This window comes from Canis lupus, chromosome 24 (assembly GCF_003254725.2).
Source record: "Canis lupus dingo isolate Sandy chromosome 24, ASM325472v2, whole genome shotgun sequence".
NCBI classification, from domain to species: Eukaryota; Metazoa; Chordata; class Mammalia; order Carnivora; family Canidae; genus Canis; species Canis lupus.
Genome location: NC_064266.1, coordinates 34,735,148 through 34,760,896, shown reverse-complemented (window position 1 = coordinate 34,760,896; position 25,749 = coordinate 34,735,148). Strand labels below are relative to the sequence as shown.

The 25,749-nt window shown below is 37.5% G+C and overlaps 1 protein-coding gene across 6 annotated transcripts in view; it reads right to left on the bottom strand.

Moving 5' to 3' along the window:
- The window catches only part of NCOA3 (nuclear receptor coactivator 3), a 145,395-nt gene that overhangs the window by 32,542 nt on the left and 87,104 nt on the right, over positions 1-25,749 (bottom strand). For 3 of the 6 annotated variants that reach the window (XM_025470338.3, XM_025470336.3, XM_035705911.2), the window contains 4 exons: positions 9,334-9,400; positions 2,414-2,518; positions 1,354-1,526; positions 795-895 (listed from right to left, as the gene is read on the bottom strand). In XM_025470338.3, the coding sequence (XP_025326123.1) occupies positions 795-895; positions 1,354-1,526; positions 2,414-2,499 (360 nt within the window). In that variant the 5' untranslated portion in view covers positions 2,500-2,518; positions 9,334-9,400. The remainder of the gene's footprint in view (positions 1-794; positions 896-1,353; positions 1,527-2,413; positions 2,519-9,333; positions 9,401-25,749) is intronic. The other 3 variants (XM_025470339.3, XM_025470337.3, XM_035705909.2) reach the window with 1 other exon arrangement.

Here is a 25,749-nt window from a genome sequence, read left to right as displayed (position 1 = left end):
TTACATCTTGAAAGGAGCTTTTAAAAATAAGAAAATCAGGGATCCCTGGGTGGCGCAGCGGTTTGGCGCCTGCCTTTGGCCCAGGGCGCGATCCTGGAGACCCGGGATCGAATCCCACGTCGGGCTCCCGGTGCATGGAGCCTGCTTCTCCCTCTGCCTGTGTCTCTGCGCCTCTCTCTCTCTCTGTGACTATCATAAATAAATAAAAATTAAAAAAAAAAAAAAAAAGGAAGCTCTTTGTTGGCTCTTTTAAAAAAAAAAATAAGAAAATCATCCTTAGCACTTCCTGTTTTTCCATTTGATACCGTCAAGCTATAAGAACTACACTACTCGGGATCCCTGAGCGGCTCAGCGGTTTAGCGCCTGCCTTTGGCCCAGGGTGTGATCCTGGGGTCCCGGGATCAAATCTCATGTCAGGCTCCATGCACGGAGCCCGCTTCTCCCTCTGCCTGTGTCTCTGCCTCTCTGTGTGTGTCTCTCAGGAATAAATAAAACCTTTAAAAAAAAAAAAAAAAAAAAACACTACTCCCTAATGAAAATTTACAAAGAACTAAGTTGATCAACTAAAAAGTAGTAGGAGTAAACTAGCTGAAACAACAACAACCAAAAAAGTTAGCAGGTGCACTTTATGAAGAGCCTCCCTGCTCCCAACTCCTGCTTTAAAGAAAAACATGCTATAGGTGCTATAGGTGAACAAATCTATTTAAGACAGCTACTTACAAAACAATTTTTAAGCACATTACAAAAGCAGATTTTTAAATCTTAAAAATTCCTCATAAGTATAATATACTTGCCTGAAGTAAAAGTGGCCCTAAGGAGTCTTTATCAATAACTCCCTGTCCTGTAGAGGATACATCAGCTTTCTGAACATCATCATCATTGGAAATAGTTTTTCCTGAAAAGACAAAAGGCAGTACTACAAATAGCATGTGTATCAGTTATAGATCAAATTCACCTTCAAAGAGTCTCCAGAACAAAAACACACACACAGGCATACATATGCACATACACAACATTTCCTGATAAGAAAACAATGCTACAATTTTTAAATGTTAAAAACTTAAGATTTATGCAGGACAGCAAAAGATACCCTCTAATTTTCCTTCACTACTACATATACTATCCCATGGCTTCCTGAAAGGAATGTAACATGTGACAGGGTGAGAACAAAGGCCTCTTTCTACTTCTCTATTAACCGTTTCTCAAAGAGCAAAGTTGGTCAACTCATTTGTCCAGTCCCACATAGGCTAGGTTCAATTAGCAGTAGTCCATACATGAGCAAAAAAGACAAATGGAAACACAGTTAACAAGTTCCTTCTGAAAAGCTTGAGTGTTTTTCTTACTTTGTATTACCTTGCTCTTTTATTTGACGTATCTGTCTTACTGTTTCCTTTAAAATTGCACATTTATCTGGTTTGACATTGAAATTGTCAATATCACTAAGATTAGCAGATATCAGTTCAGCCAATTCTTCAATATATTTACTCTCCTGCTCCCGTCTCCACTTTTCACCGCTGCAGGTAAGACTGAGAGAGAAGGGGGGTCATGAACAGACCTATTACAAAAGAGCTGTAGGCAGAATCAGTCTCTATACAACACCATTCCCTTCATATGTAAACAAATTAAATTTAGCCAAGAGAAACCATCAAAACCTTGTCTTGGAGAAGTAGTATGATATAGTAGAAATTCAGGCAAAACTAAATTCAAGGCCACCTTTTGGTTAGTCTGGTGGCCTTGGGCAGACTTAGTCTCAAGTTTCTTCATCCAGAAAATGAGGGTACATAGTTTTTACCTCATAGAGACAGTAAAACAACAAACAATAAAGGAAACAGTGTTAGCTACTTACTAATGACAAGATTTTATGGCTTATAAGTCATTTTTTACTTTGCAACAATCACATTAAAACTCAATTCATACTGATCTTGGCAAACACTAAAAAGGCTAGAATATATCACTGCATAAAATGAAATATTTTATTTCTATTTTTCAAACTTCAAACTTCACTCAAGAAAAGAATGATGAAACCCCAGAAATGCCAAAATACCAACTTATAACATTTTCTGACAGAAATTCAGAGATCTTACTTATAATAATCTTGATTATCTATTCCTAACTCCTACCTACCTCTTTGAGAAATGAGAAATGCTTCATACTGTACCAAAGGTGTTAGTGTAAGATTCTTGCTCCTATCTGAATCAGCAACAAAATTTGTTACATCATTAAGATGTCTATCTGATCACTGTGCCACACTACTTACTACAAAGTAAAATTGTATTATTTAAGCAAAGACAAAAACAAAAAGTATCTAACCAGAAGATATAAATAACAGAAAGCTGAAATCCTATCTTTAAGCCAAAATAATAATGGTAGTTGGAAGAAACTTTGGTGAAGCATCAGTAAATACACTGCCTACCCTTGTCCTGGAGTATCACATGGCAATTTGCGTTTTCGTGAATCAGGAGCCAGTGGATCCAAGGAGTTTTCTCCTAATCCACTCATGGTGACTATACATCAGCAACTAAGAAAGAATGATAAGATGAAAACATTATGAAATATCTATGACTCTATAGAGGCGTTGTATGCTTGAATGGCTGAATCTTGTAATTCAGAATTATAGTCCCTACATGGTTAGATAATTCACTGTTTTTTGTTTGTTTTTTGTTTTTTAAGATTTTCTTTATTTGAGAAAGACAGCAGGAGCAGAGGGGCGGGGGGGCAGTGCAAAGGGAAAGGGAAAGGGACAAGCAGACTCCTCACTGAGCAGGGTGCCCACAGGGTTCAATCCCAGGACCCTGAGATCATGACCTGACATGAAGTCAAACACTTAACAACTAAGCCACCAAGGCATCCTTATGGTTAAATAATTCTTAATATTCTTTATTATAAATGAGTATTCTGAAGACAATGTCAAGAGTTCATATTCCAGTTTAAGTATGCAGAATGGCCAACTCTAAGACTAAAATGTTTCTCAAGTCCTACTAAAAATGTGTATGTTGAATACATCAAAGGATAAGGAAGGCATCTCCTTCATTTTTAATAACAAGAAAAAGAGGGGCACCTGGGTGGCTCAGTGGTTAAGTGTCTGCCTTTGGTTCACGGCATGATCCCGGGGTCCTGAGATCAAGTCCCACATCGGGCTCCCCGCAAAGAGCCTGCTTTTCTCCTCTGCCTATGTCTCTGCCTCTCTCTGTATCTCTCATGAATAAATAAATAAAATCTTAAAAATTAAGTAATTAAGTAAGAAAAAGAGACTGCCAACTCTTCAAGTGATGAAATCCTGGGACACCTGGCTGGCTCAGTCAGTAGAGAATGCGACTCTTGATCTTGGTGTTGTGAGTTTAAGTGAGCCCCAACATTGGTTGTGGATATTACTTAAAAATAAAACCTTTTAAAAGAAATCCTAACTTTTATTTATACCCAAGAAAGCACAAATTAGAGCTTATCTTCTCATTTGGTTGGGAGTCTTCAAATGATAAAAGCCTAAATTTTTTTCAGGCTATTTTCAAGGTAGCACACTGTTTTTCCTCTAAACCATTTTATAATATTTATTACCCACTGTGTTGTTCTTCTGTGACTTCAAAATAAACCTAGAATGTGTAAGTAACACATAAACTCAACATTAGGCCTAGAGAGTAGATGTATAATAAAAAGTTCATGGGAGAAGAGGGATTTTGACAAGATCCACATAGCAATAATTATTTTAATATTAACTGATGGAAATATGTTTTGGTTAAGATTTCAATGACAAAATAAATGTAAGGCCTTTCTTATGGGAATAAAAACAGGTTTTAACATTCAAGTAGCTCATAAGTTTAAGACATTTACTAAGGCTTCACTTACCAAGAATTTTATTTGTCCTAAACTCTTATTTAGGAAGACAATTATTGTTCTAAAGAATTCCAAATCCTTCAAGAAGTTCAAACTTTCCAAACTACTTTTTTGTTAAAATAAGTTAAATATATAAAATGCATCTTGTTATGTTAAAATGCATCTTGCAATCCATCTAGATTTTTAGACAAATAGTGAAGGACGTAAATTTCCACTAGGTGGCATAATACTACCAGGAAAGGACACAAAAGTGCAAACTTTCACACAAGATGCCAATGAAACTTAAAATAGCTTTTAAAAAAATCAAAACCACATGATCATTAACCAAGAGTTCTAGATTATGACATCATCTTTATATATGCTGTACGTATGAATTAAATACCAACAAAATTCATTCTACCTATAATTTTGGTAGTAAAATGTAAAAGCTGAAAAGATGAGATGTTTCCAAGAATGGTATATTTTCCCCCTCACAAGTTAAAATAAAGGAGAAAAGAACTTATACCTTTGATTAATAGTGACTCAATATGAAGCATCTGGGTGGCTCAGGGGGTTGAGTGGCAGACCCTTGATTTCAGCTCAGATCACAATCTCAGAATTGTGAGATTGAGTCCTACCCAGGCTCTGCATTCAGGGAGTCTGCTTGAGATTCTCTCCTCCTCCTCCTGCCCTTCACCAACTGTGCTAACTCTCTCTAAAATAAATACATCTTTAAATATATATATATATACACACACACACACAATATATGTATACATATATATTGGCTCAATATTATGATTTGAATATTATGATTTTGAAGCATACCCACATTCCACAATGTCAGAAATACTATATTTTTCAAAAATAGCAATGTCATAAAAGACAAGGTCTACAAATATTCCAGATTAAAGAAAGCTAAAGATGGGGCACCTGGGTGGCATCTGCCTCTGACTCAGGTCATGATCCTAGGATCTTGGGATCCATCCCTGCATTTGGACACTCAACGGGGAATCTGCTTCTCCTTCTCCCACTACCCCTCCCCATGCTTGTGCATGTTTCTCTCTCTGTCAAATAAATAAATAATAAATAAAATCTTTTCTTTTAACAAAAGCTAAAGAGAAATGACAAATGTAATATTTGATCCCATATTGGTTCTGTCCTTAATGGGGGAAATATTATAAAGGACATTAATGGATCAACTGACAAAATTAGAATATGGACAACAGGAATATTTTATCAACGTTAAATTTACTAAAATTGAGTTCTGCACATGTTTATTTAAGAGGCTATCCACTATTCTTATATTTACAGTAAATGGACCATTATGTATGCAAATGATCTTCCAGTGCTAGAGAGAGAGGATTTATGTACATTTTAAGTGACTGACAAAAGGAACAGAAAGAGAAGCAAAGGAGAGGGAAGGGAAGAAAAGAGAAAGGAAAACAGCAAAATACTGACACTGGGTGAATCCTGGTAGAAAACATTTTAAACTGTATTATTCTTTTTTCTTGCAGCTTTAAGTTTAAAATTATTTCCAAATAAAGTTTTTCATGTATGTTCAGTTTTAGGGGATCCCTGGGTAGCTCAGCGGTATAGAGCCTGCCTTCGGGCCCAGGGCGTGATCCTGGAGTCCCAGGACCGAGTCCCAAATCGGGCTCCCTGCATGGAGGCTGCTTCTCCCTCTGCTTGTGTCTCTGCCTCTCTTGTCTCTTGTGAATAAAAATATTTTTTAAATAATAAGGTATGTTCAGTTTTGATTTCCGATTTTCATATTTAAAAACTGTGAGTCCCTAAGTATAGAAAAAATAATTTTAGCTACATCTCAATACACCTCATTTTATATTTCACTCACAAAGTCATTTTTAAATTGAGTGGCAAATCACCAAGTAATAACATTACTTTAAAAATATCTATTCCATATCCCGGATTTTATTCCCTTACTCTGATATTGAACATAAGCAGAATCCCCAAAAGTGAATGGAAAACTATTTACTGAACAAACAGCATTTCTTTAATTTGAAAGACATAATTTATTCTGTATTCTCAGTATTGTTTCACCTTACTTTGCTATTAAGTATTAAACTGAATCGCCAGTACAATATCAAGTGTCTAGCATGGGGCACCCTGGTAGCTCAGTGGTTAAGCATCTATCTACCTTTGGCTCAGGTCATGATCCCAGGGTTCTGGGATCGAGTCCCACATCAGGTTCCCTGCCTGTGTCTCCGCCTCTCTGTGTGTCTCTCATGAAGAAATAAATAAAATCTTTTAAAAAAATAAAGTGCCTAGCATATATTTAGTCGATAAATGTCTTGAATAAATGTTGAATAGAACATTCAACTTATTAAGTCATACTTTAGAATTCCCTTCATTCTAATCTATATAACAGTTCAAACTTTTTAAATTTTTCACTTCTACACTTTAAGATTTTACTTTTATTTATGAGAGACAGAGAGAGAGAGAGAGAGAGAGAGAGAGAGAGAGAGAGAGAGGCAGAGACACAAGCAGAGGGAGAAGCAGGCTCCATGCAGAGAGCCCGACATGGGACCCAATGCCGGTCTCCAGGATCACACTGTGGGCTGCAGGAGGGGCTAAACCGCTAAGCCACCGGGGCTGCACCACTTCTACACTTGATATAGGATGTCACCAAAATGTTTTAAAGGCACAAATGAGGGCGCTGGGGTGGCTCTGATGGTTAAGCATCTGCCTTCAGCTCAGGTCATGATCTCCCAGGCCTGAAATCAAGCCTGTCAGGCTCCTGGCTCAGTGGAGAGCCTGCTTCTCCCTCTGCCTCTCCCCCTGCTCATACTCATTCTCTCTCTCTACCTTTCTGTCTCAAATGAATAAATAAAAAATATTTTTTAAAGGCACAAATTACATCAGTAGAGAATCAAAAACCATGACAATCTCTTAGTATGGAGGAAATCAATAATCACAATTACCAGTCTAAACCAGAAATGCATACAAGTCATTCATGTTAAATCAATTTTTATGTGCATGTAGAGAAAATGGTCTACATGTATCCATATATACAGATATTGCTCTTTCTCTTGATCTGGCATAACAACAAGCTATCATGTGCATATGACTGTGTAGTTTATGTGCCACCAAATTTACTCTTTTACAGAATTCATTGATCTCTAGTAACAAAGTTTAATTTATCCAGAAATGTAGTAACACAAAATTCTAATGTAAAACCATGAAGGTATCATTCCTACATTTCTTTCTTTCCTTTTTTTTTCCTTTATAGAATATGTTTGCTGGGACGCCTGGGTAGCTCAGCAATTGAGCATCTGCCTTTGGCTCAGGGCATGATCCCAGGTCCAGGGATAGAGTCCCGCTATCGGGCTCCCTGGGAGGAGCCTGCTTCTCCCTCTGCCTACGTCTCTGACTCTCTCTGTCTCTCATGAATAAGTAAATAAAATCTTTTTAAAAATAAAGAACACGTTTGCCAATTTCTTCTCTAGTTGTTACTCAGATATGAACAAACCTTGTCATCATGCCACATTTATTGTACACCACCTGAAAGACCATGATTTCCAAGAGTGAATGATGAAATACCATACAACAACAAAAAAAAAAAATCAAAATACAGCAAATGCATCTCCTAAAGTTTATTAGGATAAATAAAATGTTCAACGTGAGAAATAAAAACTGTAAGTATTTCTGCCCAAAAAATAATAGTTTCAGCATATACAATAATATAATTATTCCTGAGTACAAATGACTATGACAAATACTTTATATATATTTTTGTTTATTTGGTATTAATTTTCATTGTAAACATAAAAATTGTAATTGCATGTGTCTTATTTGCCAGGTCTGCTGCCTGCTTCTCACTAGTAGAGATGGACTAAAACTATTTAAATATCTGAGGGGATATATTATCCAATTCGGTAAATTACTCACTTTAAGGTATGAAACGTAAATGCCTAGCATATACATCCTAAATCTAGACCATTTTCAGTCAGTAGTAAATAATTAGGGTAGGAGGAGAGAATGGATTACATACTAGGCCCATGAATCAATTGTTTTCCCCAAAAAATTCTAAAGAAATATAAGTGAGTAACTGTACAGCTTACATATTTACATCTTAAATTATATTCATCTAGTTTAGAGGATATATGAAGTTGGTAAAATCCATATTCAAAGAGGACATAAAATAGCACAAGAATCCCACAGTATCTTTGATTATAAGAAGAATCTGTGAATATTGAGCCCTTTCTGAATTCCGACTCCCTACAATTAAAGATCACCTACCTACACGGTAGAGAATTAAAACCAAAATATATACCTGCCCCGCAAGTAATCTCTACTCTTGAAATCACCTCATAAATCCAATAATGGGGATCCCTGGGTGGCACAGCGGTTTGGCGTCTGCCTTTGGTCCAGGGTGCGATCCTGGAGACCTGGGATCGAATCCCACATTGGGCTCCCAGTACATGGAGTCTGCTTCTCCCTCTGCCTATGTCTCTGCTTCTCTCTCTCTCTCTCTCTCTCTCTCTCTCTCTCTCTCTCTCTCTCTGTGTGTGACTATCATAAATAAATTAAAAAATTAAAAAATAAAAATAAATCCAATAATGACTTACATAGATATATTTTAAAGTTGCTAATGAAGAGATGTCCCCAAGTGATTATAAAACTAGAGATACACCTCAACTACACTTCTGGGTAGAATACAATCCAACCACAGAAGCTTTCTCAAGCCCCTGACACCACAGTATAGAAAAGGACTAGAGGAGCACCTGGGTGGCTCAGTAGGTTAAACATCTGCCTTGAGCTTTAGGTCATGATCTCAGGGTCCTGGGATCAAGCTCTGATCAGGTTCCTTGCTCAGTGGGGAGTCTGCTTCTCACTCTCCCTCTGCCCCTCCCCCTAGTCCGTGTTCTCTCTTTTTTAAAGAAATAAAGTCGAAAGGAAAAAAAAGAAAAGAAAAGAAAGAAAAGAAAAGAGAAAAGAAAAGAAAAGAAAAGAAAAGAAAAGAAAAGAAAAGAAAAGAAAAGAAAAGAAAAGAAAAGAAAAGAAAAGAAAAGAAACAGAACTAGAGGGGAGAACTTTTCATTGAATCAGAATGAAAATGTCAGTCTTTTCATGTGAACTCAGCATCCTTGAGCTGTTTTACAATTCTTTCCCTTTTCTAAAATGTTTCTACTAAAGAGTTTTGTGCTATCTACCTCAATATATTAATATGACAATGCACACTTTAAGCTACGATTACATTTAAGCAAGATATTCCATGCAATTACTTCAAATATAGATAGTAGCAGTTCAGAATAACTTTCAATGCCATCAAAATCGAATGTTCCCTACCGCTACATTATTTGGAAAAATCAGATTTAAAATGAAAAAAAAAAATCTTACAGCAATTGGTTAGAATGCCTTATATAAATCCTACAGGCCTTTCTATACACAACAAGCTATGGTACATGTTTAAGCTTAGACATGCTCAGAATACAAGTTAAACACTTAAAAAATGATTATTCCTAAACTAATTCAGGCTAAAAAGCAAAGAAGAATTATACTTGCCAGCTCAAAAGTCATGAAAATGTTGGTACATGACTGAACAGCATCAACCAGCTTTTGTTTTGGTTATCTGAAATTAAGATAGGAGAAAATCTTGATTGTGTAGGACAAACTAGCCAGATGGACAAGGATACAGGAAGTATTCCTGTCCAAAAGGAAAAGATACCAATCAACAATGCTAATGCCCTGGGGGGAGGCGGGGGGCACATGCCATGCCAAAATCCCAAATAGGGAGGAGATACACTACCCAGTAAATCTCAAATGGCACAAAGACCAACTAAAATTATTTTACTTTTCCTAAATTAAAAAGAGAAAGGGAAGGGGATAATTTTTGTGCTGGTACAGTGCTGGGCATATCACAGATTCTGTATTCTATGTAATTTCTCATAATAGCTCTCCAAAGTATGTATTATTATTATTCCCATTTCACAGATATGGAAACAGCTAAATAACCTTCCATTGGATCAGACAGATACCAGATGGCAGAACTGGGACTCAGGTTTCATAAAACCAACAAAATATGTATCAAATGTTCCTTGGACATTTTCTCCCTCACCAAAAATAAATCATTTAGAGGCACCTGGGTGGCTCAGTGGTTCCTTCAGCTCAGGTCATGATCCCAGGGTCCTAGGATGGAGTCCCGCATCAGGCTTCCCCAAGGATACCTGCTTCTCCCTCTGACTATGTCCCTGCCTCTCTCTGTCTCTCATAAATAAATAAAATCTTTTTTAAAAAATTAAAATAAATAAACCACTTATACTGTTGAATCACACTACCTCCAACCAGTTAACCAGAAAATTTCTCAATTCATCAATAAGAACACTGAGAAGTTGCACACTCAGAGTTTAGGGATACGCACTATCAGGGGCAGAGGCAAGGAACCAAACTCAGCAGGTACTAATGCTGTTATTCCCTTCAAGCCCCTAAAAACTAACCACTACTCTACAATTCACCAGATAAATTGCCCTCTGTGGTGGTCTAATATTAACCATGACCTTTACTTCCACTTAAGATGAATAATAGTCAGTGGCTAACACAGCAAGAAGAAAATTTAAGATCAGAAAATGTACGAACTACACCCTAAAAATACATGTCAAGTCTTTTTATTCTTGGGTTTTCTAAGATTAAATGCTGGGGCCAAAAACTTTTGACTATCACACTGGTAATTTAGCTTCGTCAGGCTTGTTTGGCAGACTTATACTAGGTATGTTTAAATAATTCTAATTAGGAAGTGCTTCTGAGTGTCTCCGGAGAATCACAGTAACATGAGGAAAATTTTCAAACAACTGTGGATTTGAAATGATTTACTGAAAACCACTTGAAGCTCTGTGTAAAAGCAGAGACTGCTCAATCCAATTAGGAAAAAAAAATTACCCATGGGAAAAATTATGAGACATTCATATACAAAAAGCACTACCCAAAATTCAAGTTCCAAATTGACACTTTTATTCCAGACAATTAGTATATAGTCACCACTAGTCTAAAGCCTTAATCCTACAAAATTTTATTTTCTAAAATACCAAATTACAGGTTCTATTTCAGAGAGACAAGTAAAGGGTTTTTTTTTGTTTTTTGTTTTTTGTTTTTAAGATTTTATTTATTCATGAGAGACACGGAGAGAGAGGCAGAGACATAGGCAGAGGGAAAAACAGGCTCACTTCAGGGAGAGCCTGATGCAGGACTCTATCCCAGGACCCCAGGATCACCACCTGAGCTGAGGGCAGCCACTCAATCAATGAGCCACCCAGGCATCCCAAATAAATAAAGGTTCTATTTCAATCTATGGTGCAGCTCCAAGAGAACCAGCACCATAGATAAAAAGACTGAAGAACTGAAGGAAATATAACCTGTGTGTGTGTAAGAGACCATGAGCGGTGGTGGGACACAGAGGGGAGGAGGTAAGGTATTAAACATGGAACCACTCTGAAAGCTTCCTCAACAACTAGATGCCTCTTCCAGTGATTATCTCCTACTTTTATGTTTTAAATCAACCCTGGCAAAGAGGATAAGAGCTAAAAGGAGACAAGGACAAAAGAGAAAGTTTCAAATAAAAACTAACTGGCAATATCCTCTCGTTTTGTTGCTGATAACCTATTATGTTTACTTAGTAGGATCAAGTATAAACCACCTAATACAACCCATTTTTCAATTTAACTCCATTTCAGCTCAAACATTTGCATGCCCAGAACCATTTCAGGTCCAGGAAAGAGAGATGAATGACACTATACATGCTACAACTCTCAGGCTAGCAGAAGAGGAAAGCATAAACAATTATAACAACATAATGTGGTAAGTATGAAAACGAAGGCACTGCATCAAGTGTCATGGGAACACAGCTGATAGGAAACGTACCAGCCTACAGTTGTTTTTTAAAGAGAAAAGGCAAATGAACAGTGTCTACCATAAACTACCTTGGTGCAGACATATGCCAGAAATGGTAAACTATAAGGTCCCAAACCTTTTTCTCCTCTGTCTTCTTTAGTTTATAATGCCAGCAAACTTGAAAAGGGGCTAGCAGAGAATAGAGTAAAACATCTTATTTTTATATATAAATTCAGCTGAAAAGCATCCAAATGTAAATTAACAGCTATTTTACCCACAGGTTTCATTCTCTGCTCCCTTTGTATGTTCTTGCCTTTTCATTCTCAATCAACAGGCTGACCCCAAAGCCCCTTCACATTTACGTTCCAGTTTAAACCTGATGAAGTTGAATTCAAACACAAACTCCCTAGAGGCTCTGCTACCAGAACTGGGCATACCAATTAGCCAAAGCAGGTGTTAGCTGCAACTGGAAGCTTGCTGCCAAGAGACTTCTCAACCTCTACAGAAGCAACCAAGTTGAAGTTCACAAATATACACCGTGCAGAGGGAGTTAAGCAAGCCAATTTCATCTAAATCAAATTACTCTCTCCTGAAAGCATACTAACTAGCTGGGTAATTTCTAAGTTATTTTAAACATAACACTGGATCCCACAATTTAATGCAATGAATCCTTCATATACAAGAAAAGACCCACACTTGGGCTTCACTCTAAACAACATCATACCATTAGGCATGCTTCCTCAGCACGGTCACTACCACCACCAGCAGTCTCCCAAATGACCTACACTAAAAGAGATTCTGACAAAGGATGATCACTGAATTATTTATTTATTATTATTATTATTATTTCTTTTTAGGTCATTCCTTTTTAAATCTCCCTTAATCTCTTTTCTATCTAGAATCCTCCTACTCATCCTTCAAGATTAAGTTCAACTGTCACCTCTGATGAAACCATTCAAACTCTCCCAATTAGAGAAACTTTTCCCTTCTTTATCCTGATACATTTTTCATACTTTTACTACACTGTTTTACATACTGCACTCTTCTCCCATTCTCTTTTCTGTCTCCACTTTCCACACTATAAGCTCTACACCATTATTTAAAAACTCGTATAAAGGGTGCCTGGCAGAGAAGCGTGGAACTCTTGATCTTAGGGTTGAGTTCAAGCCCCACATTGGGTGTAGAGATTACTTACTTACACACATACATACATAAACAAACACAAACATTTTTCTTAAACTTTTTTTAAAAATTGTATGAGACTCTTTCATTACAAACTCCTTCCTCTTTCTTTTCTACTGCTATTACCCACTATTCTCCAGTTCCTTTCCCAATTCCAGCTGTCCTTTTCTTGCCATCATCCCCTTAGCTGTACTTTTAACCAACTCTACAATCTTCCTTAAAATACACAGACAATGCAAGGGGGGCTGGGAGGATACTAAAAACTCTGTAGAGCAGGGACGCCTGGATGGTTCAGCGGTTGAGCATCTACCTGCAACTCAGAGCATGATCCTGGGGTCCAGGATCTAGTCCCTCATCTGGTGTTCCTTACAGGGAGTCTGCTTCTCCCTCTGCCTATGTCTCTGCCTCCCTCCCTCTCTCATGAATAAATAAAATCTTTAAAAAAAAAGCAAGTAGCTGACAAAGGGAATAATGGTGATCCCTCAATACCAAGAACAAAGATGTATGTTCAGCAACACTAATTTTGCTCTCTGGTGGCGCAGCGGTTTGGCACCTGCCTTTGGCCCAGGGCGCGATCCTGGAGACCCGGGATCGAATCCCACATCGGGCTCCCGGTGCATGGAGCCTGCTTCTCCCTCTGCCTATGTCTCTGCCTCTCTCTCTCCCTCTCTCTCTCTCTCTGTGACTATCATAAATAAATAATTAAAAAATAAAATCTTTTTAATTTTGCTCTCTGTTGAAAGACAAATAGCTACAAATATCCCATATGGCAACAAATTAAAAGGTTTCAGACAAAAAAAAAAAAAAATTATACAGGACGGGGATCCCTGGGTGGCGCAGCGGTTTGGCGTCTGCCTTTGGCCCAGGGCGCGATCCTGGAGACCCGGGATCGAATCCCACATCGGGCTCCCGGTACATGGAGCCTGCTTCTCCCTCTGCCTGTGTCTCTGCCTCTCTCTCTCTCTTCTCTGTGTGACTATCATAAATAAATAAAAAATTTTAAAAAAATTATCCAGGACTATTGAGGCTATCCTCAACTTACAAGTAGCTGACTGGAATTCAAACATTCTCCCACTGAAATAGTGTGGTGAGACAGTAGCCAACAAAACCATGAAAAGAGAACTGTAACAGGTGCCTATGTTCTTAAAAGACGTAAGAATAAGTAGGCATTTTTTCTTTTTAGAAGATTCCGAAGAGGATATCCACATACCTTCAAAGGTACTAGATAAAAGCATACAGTGGTGGTTCTTTATGATCTCTCTTTACTTCTGGATTTGTGGTTTAATTTTTCCTTGATAGGGCAGCCCCGGTGGCTCAGCGGTTTGGCGCCGCCTGCAACCTGTGCTGTGATCCTGGGGACCTGGGATCGAGTCCCACATCAGGCTCCCTGCATGGAGCCTGCTTCTCCCTCTGCCTGTGTCTCTGCCTCTTTCTCTCTGTGTCTATGAATAAATAAATGAAATCTTTTAAAAAATAATAATTTTTCCTTGATAGATGTAAATATATCTACATCAAACCTCTACCTAAGGTTTTCCCTTGGCACATAATGAAAATATAAGCAGCAGAGAAAGAGGAACAAGGGAAAAATGACATTTTTTTGGCCCCCTTGAGGTAAATGGCAAAGCACGGGATTAAGATAAACAAGGGCTAGAGGCGCATGTGCATAAAGCAGGATAAAATCTGATAGGTTCAATAAATAAGCAATAAAGATGTAAAGAGAAGTAATGATCACACCATGTGCCCCATTCTCTCCTAACCCATTCTTTCTCTCTGCCTCAGAGAAGAGTGGACATTAGCCACGTGGAAAGCTGTGATAGGAAGTGGCAGTAAACATGCCATGAACACTACAGGGAATAGTAACTGTGGGTCAACGGTAGCACTGATACTCTTAAACTGGAGTACCTGCAGAGTAAAAAACTTAAAGTAAAAAGACACTCTCCGTACAGTACTGAAGTTAGCCCTGTCCACTTCTATCAAAAACTTTAAGCAGCTACAGAGGGTTAACCTGTGACACTAACATAATAAAAATTAATAATGTGGAAATGTAAAGTTGATAAAGCAACTTGAATTCATTTTTCAAAGAAAAATACTGAAGGTGGAAGAGAGTGAGAGAGATGTATCAAAGGTAAAACCCATCTTACTAGATTTCCTTCTTTAAAAGCAAAAACATTAGAGGGGTGCCTGGCTGGCTCAGGTGGAGAACGAGCGACTTGTGATGTCAGGGTTGTGAGTCTGCGCCCCACATCGGGTGCAGAGATTATTTAAAAATAAGAAACTCTTCAATAAAAGCGAAGACAGGGGATCCCTGGGTGGCTCAGTGGTCTAGCACCTGCCTTTGGCCCAGGGCGTGATCCTGAGTTCCGAGACTGAGTTCCGCATCGGGGCTCCCTGCATGGAGCCTGCTTCTCCCTCTGCCTGTGTCTCTGCCTCTCTCTGTGTGTGTCTCTCATGAATAAATAAATAAAATCTTTAAAAAAAAAAAAAAAAAAAAAAAAGCAAAGACCCTGAAGCAGATGTTCTCTAAAGCTAGAGACACAACATGGCAAGTCTGACTCATAAGACTTCCTGAATGGGTCATCATCTTTACTGCAGGTTAGTCTGTGGCTCAGTCCTTGCATGCTGTTTCCACTGCCTTTTTTCTTTTTCTGACTTCACAGTATATTACTCTTTAGCGATTATAATTCCATTTTCCATTTCTAGCCTAAATAACTTTAATTCAAAAGAATCATTCTTTTAAAATAGTGTTTCCATATTCCTAAAAGTTACATGTCTGATAACAGAATTTCTCTCTTCAAATAAATCTTCATGTCATTATCAATTTCAGGATGACAAAATACAAATAATGAATGAGAGCATATATATCAAAGCCCAAAAAGAAAATAAGAAAGCACTCTTAACATCCTTTAGCTGTTGAAGGTAGTAACACTGATAGAAATACTAAAAAGTATCAGTCTTTGAACAATACCCTCAAATGCCTCCCTAAATCCTCTTCAAAATATAGCTAGTACAAAATAATGCCTCCCTAAATCCTCTTCAAAATATAGCTAGGACAAAATAATACTATCTGGAGCTAAAAATCTGTCCTCTATATCATGATTGTTCCAGAAAAGAAATTTGCAGCAAGAAAGAATATATAACACTGGAGAATAGAATAAAAACACCATCACTCAAGTAATTTAAATAAAACATAGCTTCAGGTTTTTTTCACTGCTGTTCAAAGGTCAGTTTCATGACTCATGACTTCAAAGAACTTCTTTCTGTATTTCATAAAACCAGCCTACACGTGTCTTGTAAATGAAGACTGGGGGCACTTTATTATTGTTAAAGAATATTGGAGGCAAAATTTTAATTATCAATTCTTGTAAAACCATGCATACACCTAAATTGGTTAAAACCAAAACCCACCAGCAAGCATGTAAAGAGTGATCACTACGCACTAGGGATGTAATATACAACATGATAACTAAGCTAACACTGCTGTGTGATACGTACGTAACACAGCATTTAAAAAAAAGATTTTTATTCATGAGAGAGAGAGAGGCAGAGACATAGACAGAGGGAGAAGCAGGCTCCATGCAGGGAGCCTGCTGTAGGATTAGATCCCGGGTCTCCAGGATCATGCATGCCCTGGGCCGAAGGGCAGGCCCTAAACCGCTGAGCCACCCAGGGATCCCTGTAACTAAGCTTTTAAGAGAGTAGCTCCTAAGAATTCTCATCACAAGGAGAATTTTTTCTCTTCATTTCATTGTATCTATAGAAGATGGCTGTTAGCTGAATCTACTGTACTAGTCTCACAAAACACGTAAATCTAAACATTAAGCTATATACCATAAATTTATACAGTGATGTATGTCAGTTATTTCTCAATAAAACTAGAAGGAAAAAAATTTTTAAGTGGTCACTCTTCAACATATCGAGTGTTGTCCATACGTAAACAAGGGAGATTGCATTCCCTATGCCTTGTGCTTGGAATAAACTGTTACTCAAAATGACAAGATTTTTTTTTTTTTGCCTTCAATAGCCTAAGGATCCAGGGCACCTGGGTGGCTCAATGGTTGAGCATCTGCCTTTGGCTCAGGTTGTGATCCCGGGGTCCTGGGATCAAGTCCCACATCATGCTCCCTGAAGGGAGCCTGCTTCTCCCTCTCCCTATGTCTCTGTCTCTCTCTTGTGTTTCTCATGAATAAATAAATAAAGTCTTGAAAGACAGAAGAGAAGAGAAAGATGGACTGATTCAGGGTAACAACAACTTCATGTCCTTGAAAATGGCCAAACTTTACTAGTTAGCTCTGGCTGCCTTCCTGTTTAAAGGTCAAAACAGAGACAGCTATAGCAGGAATTAGATGTGCTTCAAAACAGCCAATACATACAACAAGGATGAAAGGTTTAAGTCAAATGCCTCTAGAGTTCCAACCAAATCCACTATATCAGTGATTTTCAACCTTTTTGATATCAGAATTCCATTACCTCTTAAAAACTGGGAATGCCAGAAAGCTTTATTATATGGGTTATACCTAACAGTATCTACTATATTCAAAATTAAAACTTAAAAACATTTGGAATATTAATTCATTTGAAAATAAATCTATTATGTGCTAACTGCTTCATAAACAATTTTATGAAAAATAAATTTTCCAAACAAAACAGAGAGGTGGCACTGTTTCTGTATTTTTATAAATCTTATGTCTGACTTAAAAAAAAAAAAAAAACACCTATCTTCTTTAAGATTTTATTTATTTAGGGCAGCCCGGGTGGCTCAGCAGTTTAGTGTTGCCTTAAGCCCAGGGCATGATCCTGGAGTCCAGGGATCAAGTCCCATATCAGGCTCCCTACATGGAGCCTGCTTCTCCCTGTCTGTGTCTCTGCTTCTCTCTTTCTCTCTGTCTTTCATGAATAAATAATTTATAATAAGTTTTATTTATTCATGAGAGAGAGAGAAAGAGAGAGACAGGTAGAGGGAGAAAAAAGCAGGTTCCATGCAGGGAGCCTGACATGGGACTCGATCTCAGGTCTCCAGGATCACGCCCTAAACGGAAGGCAGATAGATGCTCAACCGCTGGGCCACCCAGGCATCCCGACAGCTGTATTCTCTTATCTACTTCTCCATCCAATATGTTGCAATTATTAACTTGACAAAAATATGTGAAGAAAATTCAGCCTCAGAGAGATGTACTTATTTAAAAGGACTATTTCAATAGCCTTTTGCAAATTGTAGATAATTTTCCTTGGTATTACGCTAAAACTCAACAAGTAGTGCTTTCTTAAAGGTTAGTTACAAAGTGAAATCTGAAACTGTACTGACCAAAATACTGACATATTTCATGATAGAATATCAAAAACTCCAGACTACTGTCACCACCTATCTCGCCTTGTAAGTCTTTAAGTACCGAGAAGTTGTTACACTCGTGGTGGCAGATTCAAATATACCAACCTTACAATTTTCACTTGAAAACTCAAATTTTATCACTGTCAACAAATATCATCAGAGGCTTTCCTGTAGGTAATAGGTTCATCTCATTCAGTTTCAAGAAACTATCTAAAAATAAATAAATAAATAAATAAATAAATAAATAAATAAATAAATAAATAAATAAATAAAAATTTAAAAAAAATAAAATAAAAAAATAAAAAAAAAAGAAATTATCTGCCATATGCTCAAGGTTTCAACAACCATAGCTTGCTGGCCATTCCTTCAGGTAAAAATGGTATTCCATTAAAAAAAGTGGCCAGTTCAGTACACAAACCAATCACACAGGGCTTTTCCCCAAGATAACCATCATACTTTGGTAGGTAGAATGCTTTCCGCATATTTTCCATTCTCATTAGACAGAATTTTTAAAATATGGTACTCAAGAGTCAAGATTTAATGAAATGTGCAAATTTTGCTGCTTCATACAGGGTAATCCTAAGTGAGAAATGCTAGGTTTTTTTTCCTTTAACCCTAAGTGTAGGGCAGTAAAGAACGTAATGACCTCTAGTACAGTCTGTAGTGCCACTGCTTGATTCAAGCTAAGATGTCAGCAGTTTTCTGTACCAATGGCTCTGCACCATTAGTTCAAACACCAACAGAATGAAAATGGCAAATACTGGGTTACTATGAAAATAGTTTAAACTGTACAGACCCTATAAAAGTTCTTAGGGACTCCCAAAGGACCATGAACCACACTTCTGAGAACCACTGTTACTAAGTTGGGATTGAAGGTTTGAAACTGGTATGGCTTCTCCAAGATCCTCTACACATTAAATAAATGTGTAGAGGATTTAAATACTTCAGGATCTACTATCTTCAAGCTTATATATGTAAGCCAGGTTGTAAAATCAAAAGAACAGGGCCTTCCTGACTACATCAAAATAAAAAGGTTCTACACACCAAAAGAAATGAAGTAGTCAACAAAACTAGCAATAACATACTGAATGGGAGAAGGTATCTGCAAACAACATATTCGATAAAGGGTTAGTATCCTAAATATATAAAGAACTTACACAACTCAAAAATGAAAAAAATAATAATCCAATTAAAAAATGGGCAGAAGACATAAACAGACATATCTCCAAAGAAGACCTACACATGCCCAGAGACACATGAACAGATGCTCAACACCAATCTTCATCAGGGAAAAGCAACTCAAACTATCATGAGATATTATCTCACACTTGTCAGAACAGCTAAAATCAGAAACACAAGAAACAACAAGTATTGGTGAGGATGTGGGAAAAACGGAACCCTCATGAACTATCATATGATCCACTAATTGCATTACTGGGTATTTACGCAAAAAAAAATACAAGAACACTAATTCACAGGGTTACCTATGTTTATTGAAACATTATGTACAACAGCCAAATTATGGAGGCAGCCCAAGTGTCCATCAATAGATGAATGAATAAAGATGTGGAGACTCTGTGTGTGTGTGTGTGTGTATGTATGTGCGTGCGCACACGCACGCACACAATGGAGTATTATTCAGCCATAAAAAATAATGAATCTTGGGGTGCCTGGGTGGCTCAAGTCGGTTAGGTGTCCAACTCTTGGTTTCTGCTCCAGTCAGGATCTCAAGGTTCTAAGATTGAGGCCCATACTGGGCTTCACACTCAGCAGAGTCTGCCTGATATTCTCTAAAATAAATAAATAAAATCTTCTTTAAAAAAATGAAATCTCGCCATTTGCAAGAGCATGGATGGAGCTAGAGAGAATATAATGCTAAGCAAAGTAAGTCAGCCAGAGAAAAACAAATACCATGTGATTTCACTCATATGTGGAATTCAAGAAATAAAACAAATGGACAATGGAAAATAGGGAAAAGGAAAGTGACAAACCAAGAAAAAGACTCCTAATTTAATAGAGAACAAACAGATGATTACTAAAGGGGAGGTGGGTAGGGGGACTGTGGGTGAAATAGGTGATCGGGATTAAGAGTGCACTTATCATGATGAGCAATGACTAATGTACAGAATTGTTCAATCACTCTATTTTACACCTGAAATTAATATAACATTGTATGTTAACTATGCTGGAATTTTTTTTTTAAGATTTTATTTATTTATTCATGAGAGACATAGAGCGAGAGGCAGAGACACAGGCAGAGGGAGAAGCAGGCTCTATGCAGGGAGCCCAACGTGGGACTAGATCCCAGGTCTCCAGGGTCAGGCCCTGGGCTGAAGGCAGTGCTAAACCGCTGAGCCACCCAGGCTGCCCAAGTATGCTGGAATTAAAATTAAAAACTTAGTTTAAAAATTTTTAAAAGAACAGGACTTCTGGATGACGTTGTGGATTATTGCTTTCAATCAACCACACTGTTCCCCACCCTGCTCTAAATAATAACAAAGTATATATTTTTTATTAATTTTGGAAGACACAGGCATGCTTGATCAAACATAACAAATATGTTTGTGGAGACCAAGACACAGAGCAAATACACAATAATGATCTGATGACTCGATGAACCCATTTAATTCCAGGACCAGAAACTAGCAACTGCTTTGTCAGGAAATCCAATCACGCACAAGATAAAAGGACCAAAAGCAAGGCTCATAGGTAAAAACCAAATCAAAAAGCTGCTAAAAGGAAGGTGAAGAACAGCTATGACCATCAATAACAAGTTACTGATCACATCAAACTACAAACTGGAGTGTAGAAGGAAGAGTCATCATCTCTCTGATACTTCAAAATACTTCAGACTGGACCTAGACTGGAGGTAGAGTGGAAATGGGAGAAAGCAATAAAAACAGAGCAATGTGTGCTGGGCCAGAGAAGGGGTCACATGGAGGGCACCAAATGAACAAAAGGAAAACCAAATTTCCCATTTAAGAGGCAAATCGTAAATGAAAATTCCCAAGGTTATTTGAAAACGGAACTAAGAAAGAACACCAAGAAACTCATCAATATTGGAAAATGAATTCACCACCCAATAAATGAAATCTTTAAATCAGTTTAAAATAAATGCTAATGGTTCTCAAGGAGATAAAAATTTGACAGCCATGAAAAAAAATAAATGAAAATAGAATCGTGAAAAGATTGGATTACAAACTTTCATAAAGTATAAAAAAAAGAGTTAGTATCACCCATTATCCAAGCACCAAATATCCTAACTCTGGATAGACTGAATTAGTTAACATGGGATGCTTAAAACCGTATCTGAAAACTCTGGGTGGCTCAGCGGGTTTAGCGCTGCTTTTCAGCCCAGGGCGTGATCCTGGAGACCCAGGATCGAGTCCCACGTCGGGCTCCCTTGCATGGAGCCTGCTTCTGCCTCTGCCTCTGCCTGTGTCTCTGCCTCTCGCTCTCTCTGTGTCTCTCATGAATAAATAAATAAAATCTTTTTAAAAAAATGAATGAAAACTCAATAAAGAATTAATGCCTAGACTAGACACAACACACACACACACACACACACAATCAGCACAGTGGATAAGAAAACTGATGAGTTCGTATTTACACAGCACAGTGAAATAAAGGGGAAAGACATCAGAACTGATCTAATAAGCCCCTGCATATAGCCAAATTTAAGTCACTGAAGCTCAAATTTCCCATTCTCTAAAATGGACATACCCCATCTTTTTTTGTTTGTTTGTTTTTGAGAGAGAGAGAGAGAGAGAGAGCGCGCGCGCACGCGCGCGATGTGGTGGAGGGGCAGCGGGGGTCAAGAGAATCCTAAGCAGGCTCCATGCTAGCGTGGAGCCTGATTTGGGGCTTAATCTCACAACCCTGAGATCATAACCTGAGCCAAAATCAAAAGTAAAACACTTAACTAATTGAGCCACCCAGTCGCCCCCTGGACAGACCACATCTTTACAAGGTTACTGAAACAATTAGAAACCATAGACCAAAACAATGCTTATCTGGGCTCATGGAAGTCTTAATAACTCCCTAAAGAATCTCATGATTTACAGTCGGAATCAAGGTTATTAAAAAAACAGAATTTTGTCTTTGTGATTATAAAGTAACTACATTTATAACCCACATAAATTCAGGAAATAATTTGTTTTCTAGCTCCCACATTGAAGAATTTATTTGAAGAACTTTATTTTGAAAATGCCTGGGATCCCTGGGTGGCGCAGCGGTTTGGCGCCTGCCTTTGGCCCAGGGCGCGATCCTGGAGACCCCAGATCGAATCCCACATCGGGCTCCCGGTGCATGGAGCCTGCTTCTCCCTCTGCCTGTGTCTCTGCCTCTCTCTCTCTCTCTCTCTCTCTCTCTCTGTCTCTGTGACTATCATAAATAAATAAAAAAAAAAAATTAAAAAAAAAAAGAAAATGCCTAAACCTTGGTACCTAGGAGGGGGATTAAAGAGATGTCTTTTGAGAAATAGTAAATTCTCAAAGATACTAATATCTACAAATAAAGTTTTGGTAGTAGTCTTAAACTGTTCTTATGTAAACATTTCAAGTATTTTATTTTTTTTTAAAGACTTCATTTTTTTAAAGATTTTATTTATTTCTTTATGAGACACACACAGAGAGAGAAGCAGAGACACGGGCAGAGGGAGAAGGCTCCACACAGGGATCCCAACGTGGGACTCGATCCCAGGACTCCAGGATCATGCCCTGGGCTGAAGGCAGTGCTCAGCCCTAAAGACTTCATTTTTAAGTGATCTCTGTATTTCAATGTGAGGCTTGACCTCATGACCCCACGATCAAGAGTTGCATGCACTACCAAGTGAGCCAGACAGGCACTCCTCAAGTATTTTCTTTAAACCTCTCTAATATTGTGCATTTCTGTGTGAAAAGGACTCACAGAAACAATGCCCTTATTTGAAAGGGCACTCAGGTCACAAGTGATTAAGGATGATATCTATGAAAAGTCCTGTTAAAATTGGTAATTGCTTTGCATTCTTTTAAATATAAAGACACTGGCAATTTAGCCTAAATTTAAAATTCTTTTCACTATCACTCTTCATAAAATGACTTCCTTATTAACTGCCAAAAGGAAAATGGGGAAAAAATGGAACTCAGTCTTGTATTTCAAATCCAGAAAGAGTTATTCAAGTAATAAAATGTCCACAATTTACATGGTAACTTCATACCACCAAACAGGCTTATCAAAAGCCCAAGTAAAAACTCATATACAAACAAAATATTAAATTTCAACTTATTACCCAGGACCTAGATATCAAAGGCCTTCTACTACTCAATCATGTCTGGAAATGAAAAGACAGTAGGATTACAGCTGTGCATGGCCAATTTATCCTCAGAAGTCAAAGCATGTCTCCTGTTACCTTGCAGCAAGTCAGTGTGATCTGCATATCAATATATTGAAGGGTTGCAGTGTCTGAAACCCATACCAACCATTAAAAGGTGTTATTTTAATTAACAAGTTTGCCAACACATTATACATTTTGCAGTTTTGTTCTATAATTCTTTTTAAATTATTATCTCAATCTATTTTTAAAGAAAATTTTAAAAGGCTAAGAACCAAGACTAAAAATCATGCAATTCCAATCCTATTTATGTCATCCACCAGTAAAAGAACTAGCTCTATAAAAATTCAAACAGAAGAGCAATATACCTGTACTTGATTGGAAAAAAATAATTTCTATAATCCATTTTTCTATATTAGGGCCAGATTTTATAGTAGGGGAATGAAAGAAATGCCAAATAACACATTATGTAATAAGAGTGCTACCCAGAATACAATAGGGAGATTTTTACTTGTAATAATTTTAAAGTATAAAAGACAAAATTCTATGGAAGTGAATTAAATATCCTGCAATGTTGATCTTTAGATGTTTGTGTACTCACACAGTATAAGTTTAGTGTTGAAGCTCATTAAAGACTGAAATTTGGTTTCACTGATATATGATGAAAAATATATTTAAATGTTAGCAACATATGTTGAGCATGTGTGCACATGCAAAGCTTTCAAAGTTACTTTAAAATGTGAAAATGAGTAAGGCTCCTGTTATTCTTGATAAATGTCAGCTGCCATGTACTCGTGTCTAATACACAGTATTTTTCACAAAGCAGAATCCCAGAAAAGGCAATTCTGAATCCAGCAGCTGCATGTAATGGCTATACATGGCAAATTCTATTCAAGGTCAGAAGTTTAGAGGCTTTATATGTTAAATATTACACAGATTCAAAAACATATTCTTATTAATACAGATTTTAGAAACAAAGAATCATAAGAAAGTAATTACTCTGAGAATTTGGCATATGATAGGGCCATTTATAACAGTGGCACAAACTATTTGTACAGCAGTTCACTTTTTAGATCATTGAGCTGATATTTAGGCCAATTATATTTCTTAATTAAGTTACAAAATTAAGTACTACAAGAGCTATGTCATTACTAATGTGACAAATTCTTTTATGTCTATATTTTCCAAATCAAATGAACTGCCTGCCCTTTTTATGAACCTTGACTATAAACAATTACTAAAACCTTATCTCCACCATTTTCACCAAGAACAGAAAAACAGTGATTGAATTTAGTGCAGTTTAGATAGTTTGCTATTCATGTCAAAGATGGATCTTACAACTCTAACACTTTTCTCTACATATTCTGAAAGCCTCATCTAAAGCAAACCAGGTTAATGTTCAGTCTTTGACTTTAATAATAAGAACATAAAATATCAATAGGAATTTTCTTTTACAAGCATCTCTGAGCTACAAGAAGCTCAGTGGGTTAAGCATCTGCTTTCAGCTCAGGTCATGATCTCCGGGTTCCAGGATCAAGCCAGAGTCCAGCTCCCTGCTCAACAGGCTCGGCTCCCTGCCTTTCCCTCTCATTTTCCCTCTGTGCTTGCTCTCTCTCAAATAAATATATAAAATCCTTTTTAAAAAAATAAAGAATAAAAATAATAAAAGCATTTTTGTATAGTATGGACCCTATACTCAAAAAAGTTGCTTTTTAAAGTAAGTTGCCGAGGCACCTAGATGGCTCAGATGGTTAATTAAGCATCTGCCTTTGGCTCACGTCATGATCAGCAGAGTCAGGCTCCCTGCTCAGGAAGGAATCTGCTTCTCCTTCTCCCTCTGCCCCTCCCCCTTCAACTCATACTCATTCTCTCTCTCTCAAATAAACAAATAAATCTTTTTAAACAATTAAGTTGCTGTGTGATCAACATTAAATTAAAATGCTTAAGCTTTTAAATTATAAATGCATGCATATCCTCCTACATATCATCATCGTATAGTCTCCACAGTTGTTTTTTTTTTAAGATTTTATTTATTCATGAAAGACACAGAGAGAGAAAGGCAGAGACATAGGCAGAGGGAGAAGCAGGCTCCAGGCAGGGAGCCCGATGTGGGACTGGATCCCGAGACCAAGGATCACACCCTGAGCCAGGAGCAGGTGCTCAACCGCTGAGCCACCCAGGCATCCCTCCACAGTTTAAATATAATATCACTAGTCAGTCTTCTTTCCATAGGAAGACTATTAAAAGTATAAAACCTAAAAAAAAAATTAAAAGGGGG